The 13960-nt window shown below is 37.8% G+C and overlaps 1 protein-coding gene across 1 annotated transcript in view; it reads left to right on the forward strand.

The window, feature by feature from the left end:
* Nucleotides 1-953: 953 nt before the first annotated feature.
* im:7136398 (schwannomin-interacting protein 1) overlaps nucleotides 954-13960 on the forward strand; it is a 13751-nt gene continuing 744 nt past the window's right edge. The window contains exons 1-7 of the mRNA XM_023269473.3: nucleotides 954-1211; nucleotides 2129-2302; nucleotides 3593-3666; nucleotides 4699-4780; nucleotides 7902-8015; nucleotides 8100-8217; nucleotides 10637-13960. The exon at nucleotides 10637-13960 is cut by the window's right edge and continues 744 nt beyond it. Coding sequence (XP_023125241.1) covers nucleotides 2135-2302; nucleotides 3593-3666; nucleotides 4699-4780; nucleotides 7902-8015; nucleotides 8100-8217; nucleotides 10637-10731 — 651 coding nt within the window. The 5' untranslated portion in view covers nucleotides 954-1211; nucleotides 2129-2134 and the 3' untranslated portion in view covers nucleotides 10732-13960. The remainder of the gene's footprint in view (nucleotides 1212-2128; nucleotides 2303-3592; nucleotides 3667-4698; nucleotides 4781-7901; nucleotides 8016-8099; nucleotides 8218-10636) is intronic.

Consider the following 13960-nt stretch of genomic DNA (forward strand, 5'->3'; position numbering starts at 1 on the left):
AGAAGACTGAAAATAGACTCAAAAAGTACTCTGTATGCTAAATTAGTAAAAATATTTATTTACAAGATTTACGAAATCAAAGATGGCCGCTGTGGCTAGCTACGTGTAACAGTCACAACTCGGGTTTTAAATGCTTTCAATATTTTTGCATACTGAATAATTTTTGAATCTTTGAGAAGAATGAGAATAGATTCAAAAAGTATTCAGTATGTAAATTATTTAAAAAATATTTTTAACTTGAGTTGCGACTGTTTGATGTAGCTAGCAACAGCGGCTATCTTTAATTTTGTAAACCAACTTGTCAAATGGCTTAAAATATTTTTATTTAATTCCATACACTGAATACATTTGGAGTCTATCAAAGATTTCAAAAGTATTCAGTTTGCGGAATTATTAAAAAATATTTTAAATCCGAGTTGTGACTGTTTTGCATAGCTAGCCACAGCGGCCATCTTTGATTTCGTTAACCAACTTAGTAAACAACATCAAGTAACTTTTATTAATTCAGCATAGTGAACACTTTTTCAATCTTTGAGAAGAATGAAAACAGACTCAAAAAGTACTCTGTATGCTAAATTATTAAAAAATATTTATTTACAAGAAATCAAAGATGGCCGCCATGGCTAGCTATGTTTAGAATATTTTTAATAATTTAGCAACTTGAATACTTTTGGAGTCTTTAAGGAGACCAAAAGTAGTTTGTGGGTTCATCAAATATCACTACTTGTGTTTATCTTGGAGAAAACCTGAATATTTTGAGGCTAAACTGAATATTTTAGATATTTCGAGGATGTTTGGAGGTTTTTGGGGTGAAATTATTTCCTCTCAGGTTGAGGATTTGATCTCAGAATCCTTCATGACTCAGAAATCATCGTCGTTTCTTTTCAGTTAAACCCCAAATTACCGGATTCCGGTGTGAACGGTGTGTCCCGGTGCGTCCTGAGGGCTGAGCGGGGGAAGTGGGCCGAGCCGCCAGGAGGAGGAGGAAGATCCCGTCCGGCCTCCTTCTCCGACTCCGAAGACTCTCGGGAAACTTTTCTACCGACCTCCTTCCATGTTTCGGTGAAAACGGTCCGCGGTTCGTCCACGCAGCGAGGCCGCCAGGTCGCAGCGAGCCGCGGGGAGGACCGACGGCGGCATGTCGGAGGGAACCGGAGCCGCCTGGACGTGAGCGGTCGGCGGGGAGAAACCTCCGAGGAGCCCCGCTGCTGGTAAACAACAGGCGGGGACGGCTGGCTCCACTGCCCGCTGGGAAGAGGCTGGAAGCAGCTTTTAGGTCAAATTAACCAACTTTAGGAACTTTTTAACTTTACAACACAACTTTATTTATAACTGCTCAAACTGACAAGAGAAAGGAGCTGATATCGATAATCTGATCACTGATCGATGATCGAAGCTGTTGATGATTAATTAATCAAACTTTTTAACGTCACTTGAATCAGTCGTTTAACCTTTTACTACAGCATTGTTTGGAAAATATGCAAGAGATGTGATTTAATTCTTTAGGTTCAATATTAACTCTGTAATAGATTTAATTAAAAAATAAAAATATTCTCTTAATATTCTGATGCAGCTTAAAGATATACATTTAATAAATTTGTACATTTTTAAAAATGGCACAGATGAATCAAAGACCATCCTGGGTTCAATTAAAAAAAAAAATTCTTAAAAATATTAATATTAAAAATATATATCTTAAATCACATGTTTTTGTGCTATTAAATTCAAATAAATATTTTTTTATTCATCCTGCTTTAAACCAGCTCCTCTCTGATCATAAAGTTTATTTAATAATCTGCAGGCTTCACTAATTTGAAGGTTTTCCTTGTTTTCTGATTATTGATGAGCCATTGATGATAAATTAGCGTTAAAACATTTGAAACATTGCATTTGTTCACTTTTCCACTATTTAGAGTGATGATTTTTTAGATTAATGCTGAACTTTTAACTTTTAAATGAAGATTCTTGTTATAAAAAGCTTCTCTCAACATGACAGAAACTAGTTCATAAGTTATTAACTAATTAGTGATTAATTTATTCTCAACCTGGAGCCACAGACACTTCTTCCTGAACTGAAGCTTCTTTTCCGGTTTTATTCTGACTGTTTTTGTGTCATCTGCTTCTCCAGAGGAGGATGGAGGACGAGAAAGAGACGTCTGAGGAGAATGAGGAAGAAGAGGAGCTCCATCATCATCACATGGCGGCGTCCTCCATGGACCAGCAGGACCTTCCCATCATGCACTGGGAGGACCTGAGCCAGCGGATCGCTGAGCTGGAGAAACAGGAGCAGGAGAGGACAAAGGTGAAGACCAGAGACCTGTTGGGTTCTCTTCAGCGCCTCCAAAATATCAAACCTCAGACGACTTTTTACCTCTAGTTACCCTCAAACTACAACATCTCAGTCAGATCTCCATGGTAACTGATGCTGAGGAGCTGGATCTCAATGGTAACTGATGCTACAGAGTCAGAGCTCCATGGTAACTGATGCTGAGGAGTCAGATCTCCATGGTAACCGATGCTACAGAGCTAGATCTCCATGGTAACTGATGCTACAGAGCTAGAGCTCCATGATAACTGATGCTGAGGAGTCAGATCTCCATGGTAACTGATGCTGTGGAGCTAGATCTCCATGGTAACTGATGCTACAGAGCTAGATCTCCATTGTAACTGATGCTGAGGAGCTAGATCTCTATGGTAACTGATGCTGTGAAGTCAGATCTCCATGGTAACTGATGCTGAGGAGCTCTGTCTCCATGGTAACCGATGTTGAGGAGCTGGATCTCCATGGTAACTGATGCTGAGGAACTGGATCTCCATGGTAACTGATGCTGACTTGGTCCAGGTTCTGTTCAGAGTTCAGGTTTAAATCTGCTGTTAGAAGCGTTTTGTTTGAACCGAATCAATTCTCGGCTGATGTTTTCTCTGTAAACCTGCTGATCTGGATGTTACTAAAACCACTGGATGAAGCCGTAGCAGTATCACATGCTGGATGCATAGTGTTGCCATGGAAACCTGCATGTATTCAGCTGGTGATGCAGAAACAAATTCCCAAAGAAAGAATGGAGTCTGATGTCTCTGACTGGAGTTTTAGTTCTTGTTGAGTCGACCTCCACAGAGAAACCCTGGATGTGTTGACCTGGCCGTCACATGACTTCAGTTTGATGCTGTGCTGCTGCATTATGGGAAACGTAGTGTCAGGACCTGACCCACATCTTGGCTTCTTTACTAGGATATCAGCTCCAGCAGTAGAACCTCATGTAGGAGGTGGAGGAGACCAAAAACAGAGCTGAAAATGTTTTATGGGTAATGCAGTGTTTGGAGAACCAGGCTTCCTCTTTCTGCCTTTAAAGAAGCCAGATATCTGGAGAACCTGTTATTAAAGTCTTAAATGTTGTTATTTTGGTCCCCAGCAGAAGGAGAACATGTTTATTGACGACCGACGGTACAGAAAGAAAAGAGTTATGACTTCATATCTGTTGGTTCTTGTGTGGTTTAATGGTCACTGTTAGTAGATCTGACCCGTCTGCATTTCTGTTCTCTGATTGGTGATGAAATAATTCACATTTAGTGTTTTTCTTCCTGTTTGTTCCAGAGGGCGACAGGGGTGACGATGGAGGACGAGGAGGAAGACTTCAGGAGGTGTCGAGTCGCCGTCGTTACGTCACGGTAACCGAAATTTAGAAGATTTTGGCCACAAATAGAAATTACAACCACAAACCTGAGAGAAACAGAGAAGCAACAACTTCATGACCTGAACATGAGAAGCTGTCGTGTCGACTAAATGTGAGAAAAAAAGAAAATGAGACACAAAACGACAAAAATTACACAGAAAATGACAAAAACAAGACAAAATTACCAAAAAGAGGCACAAAATGACAAAAATGAGACTAAAACAAGACACAAAATGACATAATTAAGACACAAAATGGCATCGACTAGATTTGGGTCATTCCAGACATTTGGGCTTCAAAATGTTTGAAAAATCAACCATCTCTTTTCCAGTTTTCTGCTCTATATTGATCAATAATAGGTGATAAACTATCAAAGCTTCCACATCAATGGTAGCATTTTTATTCCATGTTTTCTGTGTTGTTTGCTAACCCTACTCTAATCCATGCTAATGTGATCTTTTTCTCAGCAGTAGAAGCTAGATATTTAGCTGTTACTGCTGACCAAGAGGACAAACTGACTGATGGAAAACAGTCCAAAGAATTAGTCTGATCCTGATAATATGAGGTAGAGGGAGACATTCAATCAAGGCTGACAATGGGATGAAAAGATGGAAAATAGAAGAGAGGACATAGCTTTGCTCTACCCATTCTATAGGAAAACTGTTGGATGATGGAAACGACAAAAACAAGACACAAAACAACAAAAATAAGACACAAAATGACAAAAACAAGACACAAATTGACCAAAACTAGACACAAAATGACAGACAAAACATGAAATGACAAAAACTAGACACAAAATGACAAAAATGGCACAAAAAACAACAAAAACAAGACACAAAATGAAAAAAAAGAGACACAAAATGACAAGAGATACAGAATGACCAAAATTAGACACAAAACGACAAAAATGACACACAAAACAACACAGAAAATGACAAAAAATAGACACAAAATGACAAAAACAAAACACAAATGACAAAAATGAAGTGGCAGCAGGAAGTTCAACATGTTTGTTTGTTTCCAGGTTTCCCAGCCACAGAAACCTTCAGCTGTGTTTCATCAACGACAGCGACAGCGACGAGGACGACGAAGGACACGAAAAGACGGTAAAACCACTGTTAGCATCGTAAACCTGAGAAAATATGATCAGAACGATTCGACCTGCTCAGGATGGAGCATAAAAAATGGTTCAGAAGCAGCTAAAATCTGAATAATGTGTGCCAGGGCAGCTGCTGCCGGATGATATTTCCTGCTATATTTTATTTTGAAAAGCCATAAGAGTCCCAGTTAAGTCTTTTGTAACATCTTGAAACTTTTATTTTGACACTGCAATGTACATCGATGCATCTTGTTAACATTTTTAATAAATTTTTTTGCTAACTAGGGCTTTTATTTTGAAGTCTTATTCCAAAGATGGCTGGTTTTGTTAGCTGTACAGCCGACTTCCTGTTTACTTCAATGGGGATTTTTAATACATTTTTTTTTTAAAGTGAATTAAAACTAAATGATAATTATGAATTATCAGCCTTTAGAACTGGAAAAATATACGATGATTCCAACTGTGTCTGGTCTAGTGTCTCCATAAAGTCCTGTAAGTGTTTATATCAATGGATAGATCCATATTTCTACCAAAATACAGTCTTTGGTCGACATTTCACCAACTTTTGAGGCTCTAACATCAGTAGAATCTGATGTGAGGAAAATATGTTCCAGTTCTTTGCTATTTTTACATGAAACTCAATCAAAATGACTCCAAATTGGTACAAAGTATGGAAAATATTGTACAAAATATCTTAAAACTTGCCCAGAATGACTAATTATTCCCCTAAATGACTTCAAACTGGTCCAAAGTGTCTCAAAATGCTCCAGTATAACACAAATCATGTTCAAAGCGATGCAGTGTTGTCAGAAACAGCTTGAAACTTGTGCAAAAGGCCTCAAAATTGTCTAAAAATATCAATAATGGATAATTATTGGTCCTTTAAAATGGAAAAAGAAAAGTGCAAAATATTCCAATAAGGCTGGTATTGTGTCTCCATAAAGTTCTTGTAAATGTTTATCTATGGATGGATCCATATTTCTACTAAAACCTGGTCTTTGGTCGACATTTCAGCAACTGTTGAGGCTCTAACATCAGTAGAATCTGATGGGTTAAATTTTGACCAGACAAGGTTCCAGTTTCTAGATCTTTAGACTTTACATCTGTTTAGGAAGACTCACAAATTATCCAAAATGACCCCAAACTGTCCAAAATTATGTGAAATTTGTCCAAACTTATTAAAATTGTGTCCAAAATGTGGTTAAATCTGGCTTGAAACTTGGTCAGAATGACTCAAAAGTTATCCAAAAGGATTAAAATTGTGTCCAACATCAGATAAAGATGGTCCAAAATGAAGTTCGCTGTGTCCATCAGAACTCTAAATTGTCCAAAATGACAACAATCAACAATTATTAGTCCTTGAAAATGGATAAAAAGTGCCAAATGTTAAATCTGGACTGGTCTAGTGTCTCCATAAAGTTCTTCTAAGTATATATCTATGGATGGATCCATATTTCTACTAAAATCCAGTCTTTGGTCGAAATTTCACCAACTGTTGAGGCTCTAACATCTGTAGAATATGATGTGTTAAAGTTTGACCAGACAAGATTCCAGTTTTTAGATATTTAGACTAAATGTTGACATGGAGTCATTGGTAGGAAACAGAACCTGGAGTTCATAGAGGTCTAGATGTTGGTGTTCATAGAGGTCTACATGTTCATAGGGGTTTAGATGTTGATAAGATAAGATAAGATAAGATAAGTCCTTTATTTCTCCCCATGCCAGGGGAAATTTACATTGTTACAGCATGTATGTAGCAATAGACGTAGTAATAGGAATAAAAATAATAATAGAACAGTAGTAATAATATTTACAATATATACAGGTCTAGATGTTCATAGAGGTCTAGATGTTCATAGAGGTCTAGGTGTTCATAGAGGTCTAGATGTTCATAGAGGTCTAGATGTTCATAGAGGTCTAGGTGTTCATAGAGGTCTAGGTGTTCATAGAGGTCTAAGTGTTCATAGAGGTCTAGGTGTTCATAGAGGTCTAGATGTTCATAGAGGTCTAGATGTTCATAGAGGTCTAGGTGTTCATAGAGGTCTAGATGCTCATAGAGGTCTAGGTGTTCATAGAGGTCTAGATGTTCATAGAGGTCTAGATGTTCATAGAGGTCTAGATGTTCATAGAGGTCTAGGTGTTCATAGAGGTCTAGATGCTCATAGAGGTCTAGGTGTTCATAGAGGTCTAGATGTTCATAGAGGTCTAGGTGTTCATAGAGGTCTAGGTGTTCATAGAGGTCTAGATGTTCATAGAGGTCTAGATGTTCATAGAGGTTTAGATGTTCATAGAGGTCTAGGTGTTCATAGAGGTCTAGATGCTCATAGAGGTCTAGGTGCTCATAGAGGTCTAGATGTTCATAGAGGTCTAGATGTTCATAGAGGTCTAGATGTTCATAGAGGTCTAGGTGTTCATAGAGGTCTAGATGCTCATAGAGGTCTAGGTGTTCATAGAGGTCTAGGTGTTCATAGAGGTCTAGGTGTTCATAGAGGTCTAGGTGTTCATAGAGGTCTAGATGTTCATAGAGGTCTAGATGTTCATAGAGGTTTAGATGTTCATAGAGGTCTAGATGTTCATAGAGGTCTAGGTGTTCATAGAGGTCTAGGTGTTCATAGAGGTCTAGATGTTCATAGAGGTCTAGATGTTGGTGTTTAAATGTCAACCAAAGTCTGTATTTTAGTAGAAATATGGATCCATTCCTAGATAAACACTGACAGTAGCTTTATGGGGACACTTTACCAGTAAAAGTAAAAAATTTTACACTTTTTTCCCCCATTTTTAAAGACCCGTAATCATTCATTATTGTAATTTAGGATGATTTGAAGTCATTTTGGATTATTTTTATCTTATGAAAAAAACGTGAATTTCAAATGTATCACATATTAAATGTTGTATAAACACAAGCAGCTTTTCTGATCAGCTCTGATTCTGACTGTGAACTAAACCTGACGCTTTATTTTTTATCATCAGAATGAACTTTTATTCAGCTAAAAATCACAAAAAACCCTCAAAACTGTACTGAACTAAAGGTTCAACTCGAATCAGGATTAAATGTGCAGCGACTCCTCATTTATTCAGGTCATTTTGTTTAGTTCTGTGAAAGTGACCTTATGCCATCCCATCTCCAGGTTGCCGTGGGAACGAGACACAACGGTTGCCATGCCGCCGGGCTGAAACAGGAAGTGGCCACAGCTCTGAGGACGCTGAGAGACGAGCTGCTGGCCGAGCAGAAGGAGCAGGAGGTGAAAGAAAGACGAGAAATGACAAAAATTTACCCAAAAATGACTAAAAAATTTACCCAAAATGACAAAAACTGTGTGTTGCAGCATCTGGCCGGCAGCAGCTGCATCTTCCAGAGGAAACATCTGGAGCATTGGGAGCTGCAGCAGCGTTCGGTTCAACAGCTCTGCAGCCTGAAAGCTTCGCTCCAACGCGACGTTCATGGTGAGTTTTATTCACGTTTAGTTTCCTGAGAAGAAAAATACCGGAGACGGTTTTAGTTGATTTGATTTTTGCTCAGTTCACTCATCAAAGACTGGAAGTAGTGATGGCTGATCGAGGCTTTGTTGAAGCTTCGACACTTCATTCAAAACATGGTTCATTACTCGAGGCTTCACTGACACACAATGCTCGAGTAGGACATCTAGTGGTCAATAAAATGAAGTGCAATCAATTCATGTTACTGATTGGTTCATGGATTGTTTTGGATTTGATTCGCAATGCACGTTCCTGTTTGACTACACTAGATGATTGTATCTGTTCTAGTGGCTACAATAATAATAATATTACTTGTAATAATAATGACAATAACTATTGAAGAGCATGTTTCTTATTTGCCATGTTGGTCTGTAACCCTGGATACTCTTCACTTCTATTCTGTGTTATGAAACATTTAAACGGTGCTGCTACATTCATGAGATGTGCTCTATAAATACAGACTGATGTAATTTTCACATGGGGCTGATACAAATACAGATTATATTATGGATTTTGGCAAAGTATGTCTTGGGGTTAATTGGTAAAGAGGGTGTGCTTGAAAACAGATCAGTGGGTTTTTTATTTAGAAATAATTTATCAACAGTTTTCAGACTCAAGGGGTTTCTTCTTTTACTATCTCCACAGCCCTGAAAAAAGCCTGTTCACACAGCACAGATGAGGCTGGTATCACACAGCATACACTGGACCTGTGAAACAATCACTTACCAAAATCGATCATAATTTGAATGCATTCAAGTAATTTTCCATTCCATTGAAATTGGACATTGGCTCCTACAGGCATGCACTTCAAGGACAACAATAGTGTAATTATATTTTCTACAGCAGCATCATTGTACATGAGGGCTTTCCCTGAGTTTTCCAATGTAAATACAGGTGAAATAAAAATAACACTAGTAGTTACCTTGTTACCCGGCAGCAAATGGGAATTATGCCATGCACAGGACCTTTTCCTGATTGGCTCCTGCTGCAGATCTATCTATCTATCTATCTATCTATCTATCTATCTATCTATCTATCTATCTATCTATCTATCTATCTATCTATCTATCTAGCTATCTAGCTCTCTAGCTCTGTACATATCTCTATATCTCCATATCTCTATATCTCTATCTATATATATACACTACTAACTGTCAAAGCAACTAACGACAGCAACAAAACCAACCTATTCTGCAGAAAATCATTCAAATGAACGACACTAAGGGATCTCAATCAGGTGATTTGAAGCAGTTGAGTGCTTCAAACGCCACTGAAGTGATTCAAACGTCACGAGTCACGTGACCAAACCACGCGTCGGCACAGTGGCTCGATACGTTTGCTTCATGAACTACCGCACGTGTCGAAGCCTCGGGTATCAGAGGACCATCACTAACTGGAAGTCTGTCTGAGGAACTTCAGCCAAAGTGTGCAGAAGTTTTCTGATAAACTGAAAGCTCCTTCAGGTCGATATCAGTGAGCTGGAACCAATTTACCAGAAAGAAACCAGAAATATTCACATTTACAAAGCTGCAGTTGGAGAATTTAGACTGTTTCTGTCTTGAAGAAGTGACTCAAACCAAATAAATTTTTTTTTCTAGAACAACACCATCGTCGCTTTCCGTCTCTACATCTCGGTATAGTAGGGAAGTTCTGATTCGTACTGAAGCTCCTACGATCACCACGACCTGGATGACTGAGAATCTACAGAGATAATTAAAAAAACATTCAGACTGACTACCAACCTTAAACAAAAGGTCAAAATCACTTGAAAGTTGTCCAGAATAAGTCAAAATTTGTACAAGATGTCACAAATGTGTCTAAAATTACTCAAAATTTGCCTAAAATGACAAAAAAACATACCCACAATTAATTTTTTTTTTACCCAAAATAACTAAAAAACGTGCCCAGAATGACAAAAACTGACCCAAAATAACTGAAAAACATACCCAAAATGACTAAAAATGAACCCAAAATGACCAAAAACATACTTAAAATGACTAAAAGTTACCTTAATCCTTTAGAAGTTGCCCAAAACAACTCAAAAATTGTACAAAATGTCAAAAAAAAAATTGCCGGAAGTGACAAAAAAAAACCTGACCAAAATGGCAGGTGACATAAATGAAATGTTGAACTATCTGAGATCTTTGTGGACTTGATGTTTTGAGTGAGTTTATCTACAGAACATGGAGTCTCCATTTATTTCCAGTGCTGATTAAAGCTGTGGACATTTGGAAACATTTGAGTCCAGTTCATCTTTTTGAGACGTTCTTGGTTGAACTTCAGTGTTTGGTTCTGCTCCCGTTAGCTCTGGTTTTAAAATGGTTCTGTTTTAGTTTTGTTTTCTTCTGTCTTTGGCTAAATGAACATCCGTCTGCCTTCCTTGCAGCTCTGAGCTCGGAGCTGGTGGCCCACCTGCTGGTCCGAGACCAGCTGAGGACAAAGCAGGACGCCATGCTGCTGGACGTCCAGGACCTGACCTAACCAAAGGTTCACCACTGGGACCAGATCAGGACCAGATCAGGACCAGATCAGGACTCGTTCAGTCCGTCGAGTTAGAATTCAGGAAACATGTTACTGCAACGTCTCCGTTGCAGGTTTATCTAAATTTATTCTCTGGGACCCAAAGCTAAGTTCTGCAGAAATATTTTGGCTGCATTCTGAGAATTTATTCCATTTTCAGACTTACCTAGGAGAGTCATTTAAGGGTTCAATATCTCCAGAAGTTTAACCTCCATGGTCATGAAGTTTGGTGAAGACTCAGACAGAATAGATTCCAGTAGATCTAAAATATTCAGTGACTCCAGGAGAGGACAAATGGTTAATTGTTGGCTTTTGAAAATGGAAGTAAGTGCAAAATTTTCAACTGTGGCTGGTCTAGTGTCTCCATAAAGTTCCTGTAAATGTTTATCTATGGATGGATCCATGTTTCTACTAAAATACAGTCTTTGGTCGACATTTCATCAACTGTTGAGGCTCTAACATCAGTAGAATCTGATGGGTGGAAAGACAAGTTTGTGTTAGATATTTAGACTAAATGTTGATGTGGACTCATTGGTAGAAAACAGAACTTGGAGTTCATAGAGGTTTAGATGTTGGTGTTCATAGAGGTCTAGATGTTCACAGAGGTCTAGATGTTCATAGAGGTCTAGATGTTCATAGAGGTCTAGATGTTCATAGAGGTCTAGATGTTCATAGAGGTCTAGATGTTGGTGTTCATGGAGGTCTAGAAGTTGGTCTTCATGGAGGTCTAGATGTTGGTGTTCATAGAGGTCTAGATGTTGGTGTTCACAGTGTTAATGTCTGGTTTCTGTTATTAGCTGGAGCTGGATGGAGACAGAACCTGAACTATTGACACCAAGAGACACCGTCAGATGGGGACATTTTAACTTAGTTTTGGGTTCCAGATAATAAATAAGTTAAACTCTGAACTAAACATCGGACTGATCCAACTGAAGAATCAGCAGAAGATCAGAGACACAACTGGATGTTCAGGTTTAAAGGAAAAGAGATTCCAGCGGATCCTTGAGAAGAATTCATGGACATCAAGCAGGTGGAAGAAGAAGAACAATCAGCTCTCAGATCTTTAATCTGACTCAGGATCTGGGTTTTCAGGTTCATGATCAGCAGGAAAAAGGGTTTCAACAGACATTTACACACTCTGCAGAGAGGAAGGAAATGTTTCCACTCGGTTTTGGATATTTTTTCGCTCACAGTCACCATGAACTGTTCGGTTTTCATACTTTTACAATCTCCAGCTTTAATGTCATTACCTAAAAATCACAAGTTGGAAAGAAATCAAACCAGTGGGATTAGGTTTCTTTGAACGCCAACGAGACGGAAACACATTTTTAAGATGTTTAAAATGAAACCAAAACTTTAAAATCCGCTACAGGAGAAATAACAAACTATGAGGATTTCATTGAACGTCTGAGGTCAAATCAGTGAATCTGTAGATTAGATTTAGTTCATTAATTCATCAGAAATCCTGTTTCTTTTTTATCTGACCGACAGACTAAAACCCTGAAATAAAGAAAAGCATCAACTCCTCAAACTAAACAGGAAATCAGTGAAAAAATGTATTAATTTGCGTTGAGAATCAGCTTGTTTGGAACAATTCTGCTCCTGTTCAAAGTCTTAGAAACTAAAGCTAGACGTTAAATATGTCCTAAAAACATAAACAAGAGTAGAAAAGTATAAAATAGAAAAATGTCCGTCGTACAGGAATGTTTATCAGAAATAAAGTTTACTTTCAGGAGGCAGGTTGGCCAGATTTCAGCATTTAAACTCGACAACAATCAGTTTTTGAGACAATCGTCTGATCGATGAATGCTGTTTGAGCAGTTTGAATTAATTCCACCTTAAGATTTTATAAATATTCATTTGCTTCATTCTGCATCTCTTTCACTTGTTTGACGAAGAACTTTGTTTAGAAGTCCATGAATCTAAGAGTTATTTGGTCTAAAAATACCAGAAAATGTTTTGTTCACAACCTAAAATATCCAGTTCACCGTCATAAAGGAGGAAAGAAAGCAGAAAATATTCACATTTAAGAAGCTGCAATAACAGAATTTAGACTCTTCTTTTGGTTTTACTATAAATTCTGCTAAATCTTTGAATTATTGAGTGATGAACACAAAAAAGCTCAATTGAAGACGTGTTAATACATTTTAATCCGCTATCTTTTTTTTAAATCATCAAAATGATCATTTATCATCCAGAAACAAAAAGAATCTTCAGATTTCCAACGGCCCTTGAACACATCATAGGGTTCCATTGGGGAAAGATTTTAAAAATTTGCCAAAAATAAACCATTTTACCAACACAGGTTCCGTGAAAAACAAAAAATTTGGGGATTCTTGACGCAACTGAGAAGCAGTGACTGACTCGGCTGAGGCTGACGGTAACGTGAGAAAAATTCTGAACGTTTAGACGTTTTTTTTTCCGTAAAAAAGTTCTCAAATTAATTAATGAGTTAATAAGTTAATTTCAGACGTTTAACCTCCACCGTCTGGAGAAGCAGAAGAGCTCAGAGTTTCTGGTGTTTATGACTGATTAGGTTCTTTATTTGCTCCAGATTCAGGCGTAAATATTTCACACGACGGCAGAAATGTTTTCAGGAATTGTTCAACCAGGTTGAACCAGAGGAAGGCGGATTTAATGAAGATCTAATGAACTAAAAGGGATTCAGCTGTTCGGACTCTTAACTTATCTAATTTAAGTTTTATTGTTTATTTTGCTTTATTATTTTGCTTATTGTCAAAGGGAACATTACAAACAGAAATCTGGATGTTTTCATGTTTTATTTTGAAAAGCTGAAGAGGAATCTCACCAAAACTCATTCCTGAAAAGTCGTCTTTCCTCAAAGCTAAACTAAATTTTTAAAAAAGTGACGTTTGCTTTTTAGTTTAAAAACAGTAACACTGATTGAGTCATTTATAACTTTATATTAATCTATAACGTCACACAAATGCATTAAAACAACAAAGAGTGCTGGTGGCGTTCCTCTTTAGCTCCAGGTCCAGTCAGACGTTCTGAATGTTTACGTTGAATTCAAAGGGAATAATCACTGAATGAAGAAGTTTAACCCTCGTGTCGTCCCACGGGTCAAATCGATCCGTTTTAAAGTTTGAAAATGTGAAAAAAAATTGTCTTAGTGAAACTTCTGATGTCCACATTTTCAACATTTTTGGGAAATTTTTTAACATTTTTT

This window comes from Amphiprion ocellaris, chromosome 14 (assembly GCF_022539595.1).
Source record: "Amphiprion ocellaris isolate individual 3 ecotype Okinawa chromosome 14, ASM2253959v1, whole genome shotgun sequence".
Classification (NCBI taxonomy): Eukaryota; Metazoa; Chordata; class Actinopteri; family Pomacentridae; genus Amphiprion; species Amphiprion ocellaris.